General features: G+C 34.1%; 1 protein-coding gene across 1 annotated transcript in view; it reads right to left on the bottom strand.

The window, feature by feature from the left end:
• LOC149543133 (uncharacterized) overlaps positions 1–16,915 on the bottom strand; it is a 327,129-nt gene that overhangs the window by 75,285 nt on the left and 234,929 nt on the right. Inside the window, exons 13-17 of the mRNA XM_089798038.1 lie at positions 4,827–4,937; positions 4,679–4,729; positions 4,422–4,559; positions 546–644; positions 190–331 (exon numbers count right to left, since the gene is read on the bottom strand). Coding sequence (XP_089654164.1) covers positions 190–331; positions 546–644; positions 4,422–4,559; positions 4,679–4,729; positions 4,827–4,937 — 541 coding nt within the window. The remainder of the gene's footprint in view (positions 1–189; positions 332–545; positions 645–4,421; positions 4,560–4,678; positions 4,730–4,826; positions 4,938–16,915) is intronic.

Raw genomic sequence — 16,915 nt, 5'->3', positions numbered from 1 at the left:
TTAGTGCAATATTCAAAGAGCTAAATCGTAAACAAACAAAAAATTGATACTTAGATTAAATCCAAGTAGTCAAGAACTAAAAACTTTCACCTAGATATTGAAGCCTCACAAGGTAAGGACAAAATTCAATCATGTGATAAATCTGTGCAATGGGAGCATAACTCAGAAGCAAAAGAAAATGGTAAGTACCCGGTCCTCTCATGTAGGTACATGCAGGCAAGTTAGTCTTGGCTATTTTTCCTTCAATTCTCCAGTTGACAATGTTATATACCCCATCAATAAATAGTGGGATTGAACTCAAATCTGGATACTCAAAATCAAAGTGGGCTCCCTAATACATACAAAAAATCAAAAGTTATGTTTCACATAAGTTTGATCTACTCAATTACTACATGTTATAATAGAAAATAATTATGGGAACTGTAAAAGATTTATGGTCTCCAAGACCATTCTCTATGAATCATTAAGCTATGAAGTACAATTCTTAACGTGTGTGACATTCTAATGAAGAGAGTTGAAAGGAAAATGAGTAGGATGAAACAAACCTGGTTATTGAGCACTTCCATTTGAATTGCTGAAATTTTACCATTTTTCTGAGAAGCAACCTTATACTTGCACAAGTATGGACTTCGACTGCCAACAAGCTACATGCGCCAGCAGTAGTGGCATTTTACAAATAGCATATGGAATTTCAGATAATGTAAACCAAATGGAAACAAAAGGTAATCAAAAACCCTATATACTCTCCAGTTAATATCACAGTTGCATTTTATTTCAGATATATATAAATTATAATAAACAGTTTAAAAGCATGACTGAATAGAGAAAAATAAAGCTCAATAATAGTTATCAGGTATTAAGTATAAACGTAACCACCAGAGATTATAAAACAGCCTCTCTTACTAGACTAAAATGGGATTTAGTATGACTATCTTGTTTAATAATAAACTTAAACAATGCTCTTAGAATAAAAACTGTAATAAAAAATATCTTTGTAATTTATTTCGGTTGAACTTATGTTATACAATAGATTGTAAAAAAATGATGTTACTGAACACATATGTGTTCATGGTCTAAACCATGGTTTGCAGATCACAATATTTGCAGGAATTTTGATTGTGTAACATTTTGCTATGTTTACTTCCTTGGCAAGTCATAGCACCTAACTTGTGTGGGTACTAGTGAGCATTTGGAAATTGGTATGTTCAACACCAAAACAAATATAAACAGCGATTAAGATGCAAGTTTAACTTACAAAATAAATTGTACTCTCTCTCTCTCTCTCTCTCTCTCTCTCTCTCTCTCTCTCTCTCACACACACACACACACACACACACACTTGCTAACACTCCGTTTGTGCATCATTGGACCAACCTTGACTAAATTGTAGAATGTTTGAATTGCAGATTTCAATAATTATAGGTTTCCATATTGAATGTTTTTCCGTTTGCTTTCCCAGGCATGTAAACTACTTCTTGCATGCAAATATTAGGTTTCTACATATTAAAGTAAATGACAAGGATAGCAGGTTTCTTAGTTTATTTTGCGCACAACTATACTGATAGCCAGTACTAGTTATCACCTTGAAATAGATAGACAACAACTATTGTGAATTACTGGGATGAGGAGTACTTTGATGGCTTCAATAGTGAAAGATCCTCCACTGGTCATTTAGAGATCTTGTGGTATTTTGGGAGGTGTTTCAGGTATTCTCTATGTTGCTTGTGCAACTAAGAGTTTTAGGTCATGTCCTAGTTGTTGAATTATATTTTTTGCATTAAAAAAATAGCTGGAACAAGTTTAAATCTGGGTTGTTTATTTTATTTGATGGGTGATCAGATGGAGCCTTTTAATGAAAGTCTTGCTGCTTTTATTTTATTTGAAACTTCTTCTGATGGGTTCTTCGTTGGGATAGCAAGGGGTTAAAATGTCTTTTGAAGAAGTCATAAAGTTAAAACCAGCACCCTGAATGTTTCTGTTTGGATTGCTTTAGTGAGTGTTTCTTCATCTCGCAGTGAGTATATGTGGTGTTGAATGAAGCTGGAACAGAAGATGCATCTTTCCACAGTAATTTGAGTGGTCACGTGACCAACAAGGAATGATATCTTAAGTCACTCATAGCTGCCTTATCTAAGAAGTTATGAACAGAAAATCTGTGGCTTGTTCTATTTGATTATTCAGACCTATAACATGCATTTGTATTCCATTTTTCATGAAAAATTCCTATTATTGGTGCTTGTAAGACTGTGTATTCAGTTCTTTGTTATATGCTTTGAATTTCTATCATGTTTAGTGCAACATAGCAATTTATTGAAAGTGGCATTCCCTCCTAAATACAAGTTCATTTTAACATTTACTTATTGCGATTTTAGAAGCCAACAATAGGAAGAAAAAGGAATTTACAAGAAACTTTAGCATAGTTTCGAATGTACTCTCAACTAACTTTCCCAATGAGAGTCTTGATGTAGTCACGCTCCCCTTGTGGCACAAGGTTATCTCAACCAAATACGTTTCAATTTCCAAACCAACCTAAGTCACTGCTATGTCAAGTTGGCGAGAAGCCATGAGGAATGATATTGAAATAACGGAAGAGTGTGATCTTAAGAACTACAAGCACAGATTAAAGCAAGAAGACCAAAGAGGTAGAATGATTACTAGCTCAAAGCATACAAGAAATAACCTATTTCTAATTTGAGAAGACCCGCTGGGCCAGTTAATTTCCAAAGATCTACAAGAATAGCAGAAAGAGAAGATAGGATACAACAGCTGGCACTCAAACTCAATAGAAAGGTAAATTATATTAGAATACCAAGATCAGAAGACAGTGTGGATGTGAATTCAAGCATAGAGAAATATCTCTATGAAAAAGTAGTTACAAGTGTCCAAAAGGGGCTAACTGAAGGTAGGATACTCAAGAAGCTATTTGATAAAACATTGAGAATGTTGGAGAGGGCCATATTTCTAGTAAGAAGATTGATAAGTAGGAGATATTTTCCACAGCAAGTCAAATGCCGATATTGCTATCAGGATTCAACTGTGTAGTCTTGGATTCAAACTCATTGACCCATGTTTCATGAGGAGAGGTTCATAAGAACTCAGTGAGTGCTATCTCATTGGGTTCTTGTGAACCTCTGCTCATGAAACATGGGTGCGTGAGTTTGACATAAAAAAAACAGAGTTGAATCCTGATAGCAATATCACCAGTAGGAAGATTGTCACGCAAAAAAAGGTCAAGCCAATAGTGATAGAAATGTTGAAGAAAGGAAGCTTGATCATTAGGGTGTGAGAAGATCGGGCAGTGCAGGGGATAAAATATTTGATTAGGAAATATAGGGCACTAAGTGGCAATTGTGCATCAAAAGTCGCAGTATTTTTTCCTAAAAATAAGAAGATTATACTTCCAGATTAACTATACTAACTTGAAGTCAATTTGTATACAGTTAATCAGGTAGGGGAAAAGGGGAAATTGTCAGTATGCTAGATAATCAAAAAGCTAGTTAGGCCAATCAAGCTAGAAGAGGATACTACCAAGACAACGACGACAACCTTTAAGAGCCTCCAAAACTATGAGTCTCTCGAAAGGAACCCTTTAAGGATTTCAATATGTGGGTATTCCTAACATTAACAAGTATGAATCAAAACAATAGCTTTTATAAATTTGACATTGCTCTAATATTTCATGTTATACATTTATAAGAATGTTGAATTGCTACACTGAATACATAAATATTGTTATATAGAATCAGTTTAGATGCCAAAGCAATTTACATTGATGATTCCAAACCATTGAAATTGGTCAGCGGATGAATATTAATTTGTAAATGGTTCAAGTAAAGATGATGCCAAACCAGCAAAAGGACTGGTACAAGAAGTAAAAAGAAAAAAGCAGATTTGCAAATGTTTGTCTGGGCCTGAAGGAAGAATTATATATAAGACATTCATGATGGCCAAACATAAATATGCCCATTGAGATCTTATTATATTTGACCCACAAGGCCCACTAACAGGTTATGAGACAAGACATGCCACTCAGGATATAAATAAACTTCTCTCTATGAGGCATAGGAAAAGAGTGATAGAGCAAGGAAGTCAACTAGTGTCCATCCTTCTATAGGGTAGCAGACGCAATCATCATGGCTTGTAAGAGGAAGATATGAAGAAGTTAGATGGAATGACAGCCCACTAGTGTCCATCAGTTCATCAACCAAATGGTCCCTTTAACTAGAAAATCAAGTGTCATAACTATCCAATGGTTCTTTCAGCTTAAATGGAAATTGGATGGAACTAATGCAATTCCCCTGCTCTTCAATCGAAGGATCATTTAAGCTTAAAATTGTTCTTTCACATTGCATAGATTGATAGGTTATCTTACATTAAATGTTCTGTTAATTTTGTTTAATAATGAGCAAAAGAATTTGTACCTGCATATTTGTATTTAGACCAAGCAAGAGACGAACAGGTTTCTGAAGTTTATCAGCAGCCATTGCACATGCCATTGCAACTGGCGGTGTTCTATTTAACTTGGCACCGTAAGCTCCTCCAACACGTGCTACATTTACCTGTTACGAAAAAAAAATACTTGGCAATGTTTTATTATATTTTTGTAAAGGTATCAAAATTTAAATAAACCACATACATGGTCTGAAGTTTAAACCACAAGAGAAAGACCATATCTTACATTTACTTTGTGTTGGGGTCTGTTCAAGGCTACTGCAACACATTGTTGAACCTACAATTATGTAAACATCCATATATTGTTTGTAAAAACAATTTGGGCATTTCAAAGAAGAAAACATCTAGAATTATAGAGAAAGATTTGGTCTTACCTGTGAAGGGTTCTGAGTCGATGAATAAACCGTCATACAACCCCCCTCACCAGGTATACATAAGGACCTTTGTGTTTCCAAATGAAAATGGTATTGATGACCTAAACTAACCTACAAAATTTTTGAAGTAAACATAGCTCATAGTTCATACAAAGTTGAAAGGAATACATGAGAAACAAAATTACACAAATACCTTTACTTGTTCAAATTATCAAATGTTCATCACGAGATCCTTGGGATTCTCATAAACTGGACAAATAGAATTCATATTTTAACAAAGAGAAATATGTAGATCTATAAAGAGTATTTTAACATAACAGCACATCTTACAAGCCATAATGACCATTAAATAGTGATGGGATAGCACAGAAACCATTGTATCAGCCAGTACTACTCCTTGAAGAAAACTCACCAAGGGAGAAATAGAAAAAAGTAAAAAGATATTCATTTGAAACTCAAGTAAGGAGATGCAAAAGGAATGAAACAAAATTTTAATGCTGTTTCCTCAAAGGGTGACTTTGAGCCTTCTCTCTAAGGGAGGGTGTAGCTTCATTTTCTTCTTAATAGTGACACCCCAGCGGACTCTACTGCAATTTGATTTGGAACTGCAACAAATTTTAAAATTGGATCCTTGTGTTAATGACAGGTTGATGTGGTGCAAAGCTAAGCTGTATCTCATTTGTTGACTGTTGGGAGGACCTTAGCTGATATTAGATACCGCAAGATTTTCTTTAGTCTTTTTGCCAATCAGAATTTCATCAATGGCTTCTTCTCTATTTAGACTATGCTGATCAGTGATCCTTAAAAGTTGATAAACTCAATTTGCTATGTTGTGCAAATCTGAAGGAGATTGTGATGCCCTTTCTGCCAATTAAAGTGGCTGAGTAACAATGGAAACAAATACTGAAAAAGAGGGATGCCAACTTCTTTTCTTCCATCTTAAATCCCAAAGCCAGCTAGAGTAACATTGAATTGAGGTTTCTATGTTGACAATTCTAATTTGTAGGGGTGAGTTTGTTGTGTTGGATGATAAGAACAGTGGGGATTCAGACAAGCTTGAAAGGGGAAGTGTTTTCTTGGCTTACAAGTTTTGTAGAAGGGTAGGGACTATACAACTTCCATTGATGGGATTAGTGCAAAAGTTAACGTGAAGACAGGAAAGATCTGCAGGTGTGAAGACTCTTCTTATCATATTTAGTGTGACACTTGAGAAAGATGAGAAAGCAGGGATTGAAAGTATACTTGGCTATTTTGGCAAACAAGACGCTCATAAATACCTATAACGCCCTGCTCAGAAACCCAAAAGAAATAAACTTAATATGTTACAAAGTTTACTGAACTATTTATTTTTTTAAATTTTAAACAACATCAAAGTAACAATAATGCGGAAGCAATATATACATACACATCAAATACACATGAACAATTACAAATACAGTTTCAATTTCTCAAGGGTTCCTTCACGTTGAGTCACATTTGAGAAAGTTCTATTCATAAGTTTAAGTCTCAATTACAATGTCCATAATCATAAAATGAATAAACACATACATAATCATATAAGAAAATGCAAAAGTACAACCAATAATATGAAAGCACATCTAATGAATAGCATCCATTGCACATGTTACAAGGTATGTGAAAATAGATACAAGTACATCAATATACAATTACAATATCTCATAGGATCTCAAAACACATGATACATAGATACATCAAATGAATAGAAGTCTTCAAGATAAGAGGAAGAATGATAATGGTACCAATTTATCAACAAGCATCCGACATCTGTCAATCTGAGGGGGACCCAAATGGTAAGAATACACTACCTCCCGACTGCTTGGTCACCTAATCAGACTCTCACTCCTAACGTGCAAGAGAGATAATGTACGATCCACACATAGATAATCAAATCATAAAATAATCCTAGGCAAGGAATCTTGATAACCAGAACTATCTCAAAGGTAACACAAACTACTCAAAAAGAAGAGATAATCAAAATTGAAAGAAAACTCATTCCAATACTAACATCTCATACCAAGTCAACATACAAATATCAAGATCGAAAATATACAACCACCTTGAAATCAATGACAAGTGTCATAAGCACAATGACCAATAGATAACAACTATCACCAATAAAAGTAAACTACCAATCACTAACTCCAACAATAAAAACTCCACTAATGAATAACTGATCACTCATTAATAAAAGTCAACTGTCAACAATAAATGACATCAAGTCAATAAGTAAAACTCACAATAAATACACTATCAAAAGTAATATCCAACAAGTACACCACTAGAGGCAAATATAAGAAAACCATGAAGGAGACTCAAGCTACATGCTATAAAGTGTCATCACATGAGCCAACTCTAAATTTATCCTAACAATCTCTTAGGAACCTGACCCAATAGTGACTTTATGCAGAACCAAAATACCCTCTCATGATAATGAGGAAACTAGTCATACCTCTCAAGGTATCATCTTCATCTAATCCTTAGTCTATACAAGCACTCAAGGCATGGATAAGGAACAATCTCTAACTTATCTTTTTAATGAATCTCAAGGAAAGGGCTAGGCAAGATATTTTAATTACTATGTTATCACTTGTTACACAACTTACAATAAGTTACCTTGGCAACCACTCTAGGCCCTAGCCCCCATTGCAAGCCACTCCATAGACATGCACTTAGACTACCTTCTCAAAAATTGCAAACCACAATAGTGTCTCATACCACAAAAAATAATATTGATCGAATTTGGTTCCTTAATAGGAAACTCAAAAAATAACATTGGTTCTCAAAACCCAAGTTCTCATAATTTCTCTATAGCATAAAACTCATAAAACGTAAATCTCAAATCAAATAATAAAGTTTATCATGACATCCAGTCAAATAATAATTAAAGGAATCTCAAAAACCACCTCCAATTCACATCCTAACTTGGCCAACTAAACAATCCACAAAGAAAAGCCATTATGAAAATAAACATCATAAGACTCTAAATAGAATATTAGAAAACACATAATTTTCAGCCACATGATTTAATTCTACCAATTTCTCTTATTTAGTTTGGGTCATAAGGATGTGTTTAGAAATAAAGTAAGAATATATGTTAATATAAATTGTTATGCTAATATACTTATTTAAAATAATAAGTATTTAAATATCCAATCTTTTTGTGCATATAAAATATCATACAATATTATCAAGTTATTAATTTAAATAATCTTAAATCATAAATGATTTAATTCATAACATAAATGTATATTATTATATTTAAATATTGATATTAATTTTCAATTTCTAAAATATTAGTATGCCTTTATTTAAGTCTAATATTAATATTTACTTTTCCTTTAATTCATAATGCAACTAGAGATAAAATTATAAATTTAGTTTAATTATTTGTAATTTCTTTCATCAAGTCAAATAGTTATTAACTAAATGATTACAAAGTGAACTCTACCACAACTTCTTTTAAAATATAATAAAATTATAAATATTTATTTATTAACTTCTCTCTTGGATTAATAATTATAAAATCATTTATATGCAACTAAGAGTTTAATTAGACTTAAATAATCACTAATACTAACATTTACTTTATAACTAAATGGATAATATTTATTTAATTTTAAAAAATAATTATTTTTTTAATTTTTTAATTAATTATTTTTTTTAAATAAATAAATTTGAAAATTAAAAATTATTTTTATAAAATAAAAATAAACATGCAATTAGTATTTTTGCATGTCTTTGATCTCTCAAACCATGCAAGAATACTATACTTATTTTTCTATCTTTAACATATTTGTTTTCACGTGCAACTCTACTATACTTAACATTCTATTTTTAGCATATTCGTTTTCACATGCACGTAACCATACTATGCTTAGTTTTCTATTTTTAACATATTTGCTTTTACATGCAAGTAACCATACTATATTTAACTTTCTAGTTTGATAATATTTGTTTTCACATGCATGCATAATTTTAGTTACAACATGTTTTCCTCTCAATTAATTTTTTTTTTTTCTAATAAATATTGCAATTAAATTATTTTAAATGTAGGAAGAATATTCATTTATATTTAGAAAATTCATGATAATCACATAGTTCTAATGACAAATTTAAAGTTGAAACCCTAACTATTCAATTAATTGTTTTTTTCCAATTTTCAATAATAAAATTTTCCGTTATATTAGAAAGGGGTTTATAAGAATGTAGTCACAATAATTTTCTACAGTTTTTCTATAATTTTCCTCAGTCAAGTTCTCTTGATTAATAAGTTTTCTTTTTTCAAATAAGCAATATGTAAACGCCTAGGAAGACACGAAGTAGATAGATCTTTCAATAAAATTCAACCATGGGTTTTCAAACCCTACCTCAAAACCACAGCTAAGATTTGAGACAATCTGTGAATGCATGCAAATCCAAACCCTCAGAAACTTTCAACAATTCTTGTGAACCAATTTTGAATTTTTGCTCCCAAAATCTCAAAACCACAGCTAAAATCCGAGACAATATGTGAATGCATGCAAATCCAAACCCTTCGAAAATCTCAACAATTCTTTTGATCCAAATTCAAATTTTACTCCCCAAAACCTATGTAATTGCAAAATGAGTTCTAGATCTCTAATAAAGAGATCTCTCTTAAATTGGAGCTCTGATTGTGCAATCACGAGAGGGAACTCGCTGATCAATTATTGTTTATTACTTTATTACCTTTTACCTTTCTATGCACAACTCTTTTAAATATTTAATTACAAAATATCTTAATTTAAATAATTAGCTCCCTTTAATTAATTTTTGAAATGTTTTTAATAATATATTTACTAATTTAGGGCGGGGTCCTAGCTCGATTGGCTAAATCTTCCCTGTTGCAGGGGGTTGGTCACGGATTCTAGTCTCCCCCGTCCCCGTGGTACCAGTGGGCGTGTCGCACCAACGCTACCGATCACGTTAAAAAGTTTACTCGGCGCACTGCAGTTTATAGGGGGGGCGTGCTGCACCTGATTCCTGCAGTCTAATAAAAAATAATAATAATAATATATTTATTAATTTAATTAATAACATTATTTAGAGTTTATTATTAAAATAAAACTCTTAAATAATTATCATTAAATTAAAGAAATATACCTATCCCATAATTAGAACTATAACTTTAGATTTCATTCTTTTATATCTTATTTTCCTCCAGTTTATTAATTAGTGCAAGCACTAATTAAAGCATAGTTTATTATTTAAATTAATAATAATAATCAAAGCTCATTGTTTAAATGCAACTCTAATTTAATTATTATTAGATAAATAATTATATTAAAGAAATATTAAATTTTTAATATTTCAATTCTCTTTTTGTCCAACTTATTAAATTAAATCTTTTAAACTAAAGTACATATTTAATTAATTAATATCATCATATTCTAATTTCTCTTTAACCAATTTTCTAAATTAAGACTTCTAAATTAGAATACATATTTAATTAGTTTTTTAATTAATTAAATACTTTTATGTTTTAATATTTTCTTTTTAATCAAATAATATTTAATAATTTTCAATATTATATGATTAACTGAAATATTATAATTAAATCATTTACCAAATAAATCACACAATGAAACCCACATAAAAGCAACATTACCAAAACAGATTAAAGCTCAAAATCAAACAACACAGACAAAAAACTCACAGGTTTAAAAAGGGTGGAAAGTCAATTATGAGTCCTCCTTGCAAGACAAGTATTTAGGCTATGGTTAGGATTGGACCTGAACATTATCTCCTCATTCTTACCATTGAGTTATTGTGATACGTCACGCTCATCATGGCAATTCAGGGAAGTTGATGCCCAGTATCTACATTCTGCATAAAAGACGAACATGTACATATGCATATATATCTAAACTAAATAGGCAATGGTGGGGAGAGGTATATCATGTAGATCTCGACTTGCAGGTGACTACGACTCCCTCCCTTAACCACATCAAACATGAAAAACAGAAAAATAAAACAGACACACACACCATACACATGCAAGTATGGGGTAAGTACCATAATAATTATAAGTTAAACATCAAATGCTCGGATAAAATAATGCATCATTACAAATATGAAGTAATCACCATTAAAGCATCATCTAACATTGCTATTGAAGGAATCACATTTATTAACTACGAATCATTAAAGCATCATTAATGCACCAGTAACCATAATCATTAAACAACACATGAAATATAGTCAACTAAGTAATCATCTTTGATATATCTCTAGTCCAAGTTATGAAATAATATCCTTGAAACTCACACATCTATGAAATAGGCATAAAAGAGTTTGGTAAATATAATGAAAAAGCAAACTATAGGTGGGCACTACAATACCTATGAAAGTGTCAACAACTCGAATCTTCGTAGTCATATGATGAAACATAGTTGATAACATCGAACTTGGTAGGCTCAAAAATTTAAATAACTTGGGATGCATTAAAAGCTCAAAATAACTAAAAACAGTCCCAAACTTTTGAAAAATACATATTTTTAAGTAAAACACAAAGACGCGTTTCTGCCCCTAGACCGCCACATTTCAGAGACAATGGCGTCCCCACACGATCCCACTATCGCCGCCATGATATTTGAAGATGAGGAGGATGTCAGACTACACAAATCACTTTGATGTCAAGTAAAAAAACTATTAAAGATGCATACTGAAAGACACTTTTCAGACTAGATCCAAATGTGATTAACAAAATCTTCAAGGTCCCTACAACTCCAGAATGCATGGATCTATCTAAAGAAATATCTTAGCAATTGTAGAATCAAAACAAGACAAATTATTAGAGGCACGTAAATGAAAAATAGTTGGTCAATAAAAGACTAGACATGTCCAGATGACCAAAGACAATACAAAGATTTGACTTCTCTAAAGAAGTCAACAATTTGATAACTCTTCTTAGCAGGATCTATGATCTCAAAGAATCCAAACACTTTGAGGCCTGGATGTTCAAATTCATCTATTAGATTCTTGAACACGAAGAACTCATCTATTGGGGAGAAATCATAAGCACAGCATTGTGTGAGCAATTAATTCATGTGAAGAAGTCACTCTCATTCCACGTGAATTCATACTTAATCTACATCACTGCAACTATGGGGGTGTTCTCCGGTCTTTCTACCAAGGGAGACCAGTCTTTGGTTCCCATTTGGAACTACTATGATTGGCTAACTCTCACACAAAGCAAGCATCACTAGAAAAGTATGCAGGATGCATTTTTTGGGCATTTCAAGTGCCATTTCAACAAATAGTTGGCGACGAGTAGAGTATCAAATGAGGGATGGAAGAAAGTAAATCAATACAAGTGTATATTTCTACAATTTCCAACTTTCACTTACCTGAGAGTTTGTTATTTTGAAGGAGAACCATACACTTTGCCAAGATAGCCTACTAATAGGATAATTTTCATGGAACTAGCAAGATAGTTGATAGAAGTACAGTCATATCACACCAGCCAACATAGGCCAAGATTCGACATTTCCACTACTAAACCTCTCCACATTGGCAAGTATGCACTTAGCTCAGTGCATAAGGCGAAAGTCATCAAATCAAGACTTTAACTCATCACACTAAAGAAGTTCAAGGCCAAATCTGATTTTGATTACAGAGGTATGCATTGCAAGATAAAAAGGGCATTCACTCATGTTCATCGCATGAAGGATGCTTGGATTGATTTGCGCAATGACGTGGATGTTGCTAACATAGACTACTACAGGCTTACTTTGTGGCAAATTATTGACATCAACATGATCCATATTCCAGAAGGCGTTGAGATCGAGGACGATGACATGATCTTGGATCCAGAATTTTACAACAGCCAATTGGAAAAGCTTTTTCCCATTCCAATCTAATAGCGATAGAAAGAGGCAACTTCCATTTTAGATAGATTCCAATCTATCTTGCTCAATACTGACAGATGGCTTAAAAGCAAAGGTCTAAAGAGAAGCCATCTGAAGGCTAGAGTAGATTTTTGCCATTTCAAACCAATTGGAAGGAAGTCTCAAGTAGAGAAAAAAAAAGACAGATGGATCATTCACCTTGGAGCCAAGAAAAACTTTCAAATTGAAGCTCAAAGGTGAAAAAGTTGTGGTTCCACCCTCACATTCATCTCAAGCACCTCTCTATCGCAAGAATCAAATAATGAGGAAGAACAAGGTGAAATAATGATCATATCTCCTCCATAGCTGCCTAGCAACCAAGGGTCGTCTACCCAAGAGGAACCATTCTTGGCTTCCATAGACAATGGTGTGGACTCATTTTACTCTATATTCACGCCTTCCATTCCTATTTCTCAAGTGAATACATTCGCACTACCTATCTCTTTTGTGGCTCCAACTATTCTCAAAGCGGAGCAATGTAAAAGCCTAGGAAATGTGTTTGAGGATTTTCCAACTCTCACAGAGGGACACGTTTCCCAACATGATACCTCCGTCGTAGGTTTCAAGATGTTCATGACAGAGTCATCCCAAAGAACACCCATGGTTCTAGTTCTGCAAACACAGACCTGGACTATGACCATGAAAATACAATTAGGATCAATACTTGTCATAACCACATCCCAATCTTAGCAGATGAAAGTTTCAACTTGCCTGCATGGTTAGGAAACATTACCATGAAGAGAAGAAATATCAAGCTGCCCCCAAATGATCTTCCTTCGACAAAGAACATGTCTGAGCTTCCCATGCAAAGGTAAAAAGTTGTCTCAAGAATCCTTGTTGATTTTGAGAAAGCCAAATATGCCAAGATTGCATAACTTTGGGTGGATAAACCAACCGAAGAGCTTAATCACTTTGATTACAAGTTCACCAAAGTTGAACTTGGGAAACAATCACGGTTGATATGTCAAGAAGATGCCCATGATGCAGTCTCCACCTTGTCAAAAAGGAATGATGAACTCTAGGAGAAGAAAACTTAATTGAAGTTGGAGAATGCTCGACTTCACAAGATCATTCGTCAACAATCTTCGCAGCCTATGGTCATCACATCACAAACAGTTCAAGTGAATCGGAAGGCTATTACAGCTAAGGCTTGGTTCGAAGACATTATCACTAAGCGAGATCAATCAATTGAAAATGTGCTCAAAGTCCTCGAACGTATCAGAGGTGTTGAAGAAAGGCTTCATGATACGATTGCCTTTTACAATCAAGAGGGCAATGTCCTAAAAGAACATTTGGGTATGTGGGATCAATAGGCAGAGGCTGATTTGGATGTCCTGATCACATACAACATCATTTCGTCCATGGACATGTTCTATGAGTATCAGAGACTCATGGATCACAATGCGTAGGTAATGGAAAAGCTTTTGAAGAAGACACAAGAACCCCTTAGAATCGTCTGGCTGTGGAAATGTAGATCATGCATGATTTAAGACTCATGGGATGCAAGGTGGTTGCAGAAGATGACGACTTGTTCAGTAAAGAAGACATGACTTCAATATTCATTGACAAAATTAATGCCGAATTTGATTCAAAGCTTTTTGCACTACATACCATGAAAAAGTTCTCAACACATAAATTTGCAGCAAAACACTTATGGGATTCTATTGAAGAAAACTACAAGGTTGTAAAAACATCTCACGCCAATGTAGTCAAGGTGGATGCCATTTCACAAAGGATGAAGGTTCCAGAGCTTCGAATGCTTCATGATTGTACTGCCAAATATAAGTCTTTTGTTGACAATTTTTGAAATTGATTCAACTTTCTCCATATTTTTAATGTAATCCAATTGCATGTAAGTCGATTACACGAACCTTTAGTGCATGTAATCCAATAAATCTTCTTTCCTAGTTTGATGAAGTCGAGGTGGATGAGTTTCTCCCACCTTTTTCTCCTTTCTCTCTCTTTTTTCCCATATAAGGAGTGCCCCCCATCATTGTAAAAATCATCTTTTATTATAACCAAGAATGCTCTGCCAAACTTGTGCAAGTAGAACTGTGATTGTCTAGTGCAAATTTGAAAGAAAAGTGAATAGAAAGAAGCAATTGAATTCTAAACTTTGATTGGAACCAATTGCAATAGAAAAAATTGGAAGAGAAGCCTTTCGTCTACATGGGTACCCTGAAATGTTGTAAGCGATTGGGATGGACGATTTATCAGTATCTTCTGGACAAAACTACTTTGACTAGCAGGAACAAAATTGTCGCCGAGTACTAGCTACCATCCTAGACAGACAGACAAATAGAGATTATGAACAAGTGGCTTGAAGGCTACCTTTGGAACTACGTTTCAAAACAACGGATGTGGATCAAATGGATGAACCTAGAGGAATATTGTTACAATTCCACTTACAATATGTCCGTCGGGATGGCACCATTCAAAGCACTATACAGGTACGAACCCCTTTCCTTCATCGACATAGTTCTGGGTGAAAGTCATGCACCAAGGGCTAGCGACTAGCTTCAGGAGGGATTGGACATCCTGAGATGTTTGAAGGAAAACTTTCAATGGGCACAGAATCAATAGAAGATGTATGCCGACGAACATCGAATCAAGAGAAGTTTCAAAGCGGGAGACTTGGTTTATCTCAGACTTCAACCATACTGACAATCCTCATTGAACGAAAAGGGAAAAAAAAAATTGAAGCCACGATTTTTTGTCTTTATCAAGTAGTTCACCACATCGGTGAAGTTGCCTATGAATTGGAAATTCCAGAGGGAAGTCATATTCATAACGTTTTTCATATCTCCTGCCTTAAGAAAGTTGTGAGATAAAACATCATGATAGCTATAGACCTTTCACCGCTCAATGAAGAATGGAAGTTCATATTGGAACCAATGAAGATCATCGAAGTACATTGGAAACACTTGCCATTGGATGACATAGCGTGGGAGGGCAAGCACATTCTATAGTATCCGGCATCGCATTTTCTTGAGGACAAGCAAAATTTGGGACAAGAGTACTGTAATGTTCCCATTGTAAAATAAATCATTACTCAAACTATTGTTAATGGGCCGATTGATTTAATATATCTCGGACTCATTTTTGTTTTGTTTCCATAGTTTGTGTAACTGTCAGCTATCTTTGTACACTCTCGAAAAGTTTTCCCGACGAGTATTTAAGCATGGCTTGTTGGTAGTCATTAGGGAGGCATTTTGGATTATTTCTTTGTATTGTGAATTCCTATGGGGATTATCTATTGTTCATCATTTCAGAAGTGAAAGATCTTCCCTACTTGGCTTGTTCAGTTTCGGTGGGATTCAACACTCACCTTATTCTATTGCATGTAATACTTCACTTAGAACAAGCAAATTGGAGCACCAACTTTTGGCAAATATATATCGAAAGTTATTTGTGTTCAATCTTCATTCTTTTGGTGTATCTAATGAATATGGTTCTATAAGTTTTGTTGCATGACTGGACATTCTTCTTTCCTCCATCCGTACATCAAATTTTTCCTCCCCCTACCATATAGACAACTCTGCATTCATCCCATATCCCACCTCACCACCACATTAGCTCCTTCACTCCACTATACATCCTCCCCATAATACTATACGGCCTACATACGTAACCGTACGACCTTTCGCACCTCCACCGTACAGCCTCATACTATACAGCCTCTTCGCCATCACCATTGTACGGCTTTCATACCATATGGACCCACATACCAATACGCCAATATCTTCTGTACAGCCTCCTGTGAACTATTACACCATACACCCTCCATTGTTCTTCCATCGTACAGACTTCTAGCCTTCTCATATGGTCCTACAAAGATCCATACTCCAGCTATTACATTCATCCCTAGCAAATTGCCACTCGTACGGCCTTCTTGCCAACCCTTCCATACGATCATTCAACATTCTGTAACTCACCATCAGGTACTCGGACAAATGGAAAATTTCATTAATCTTTACATAGTAAAAGTATTTTCATTACAAACGAATTCTGAACAAATACAAAGAAGTTGCCAGATGATGATTAGCAGATCTAGTGCATTGTTGGTAAACAGATTTGTCTTCACACAATAAACGATCAAAATAACTCTTATTTGCCCAAAAATGAAGACACAAAAAGATGCCAACAGTTAGGTCACTTTGC

The sequence above is a fragment of the Cupressus sempervirens genome, chromosome 8, assembly GCF_028749045.1.
Source record: "Cupressus sempervirens isolate cs-2001-9-10 chromosome 8, ASM2874904v1, whole genome shotgun sequence".
Classification (NCBI taxonomy): Eukaryota; Viridiplantae; Streptophyta; class Pinopsida; order Cupressales; family Cupressaceae; genus Cupressus; species Cupressus sempervirens.
The sequence above is the reverse complement of the archived record's forward strand: the minus strand, read 5'-3'. Positions and strand labels throughout refer to the sequence as shown.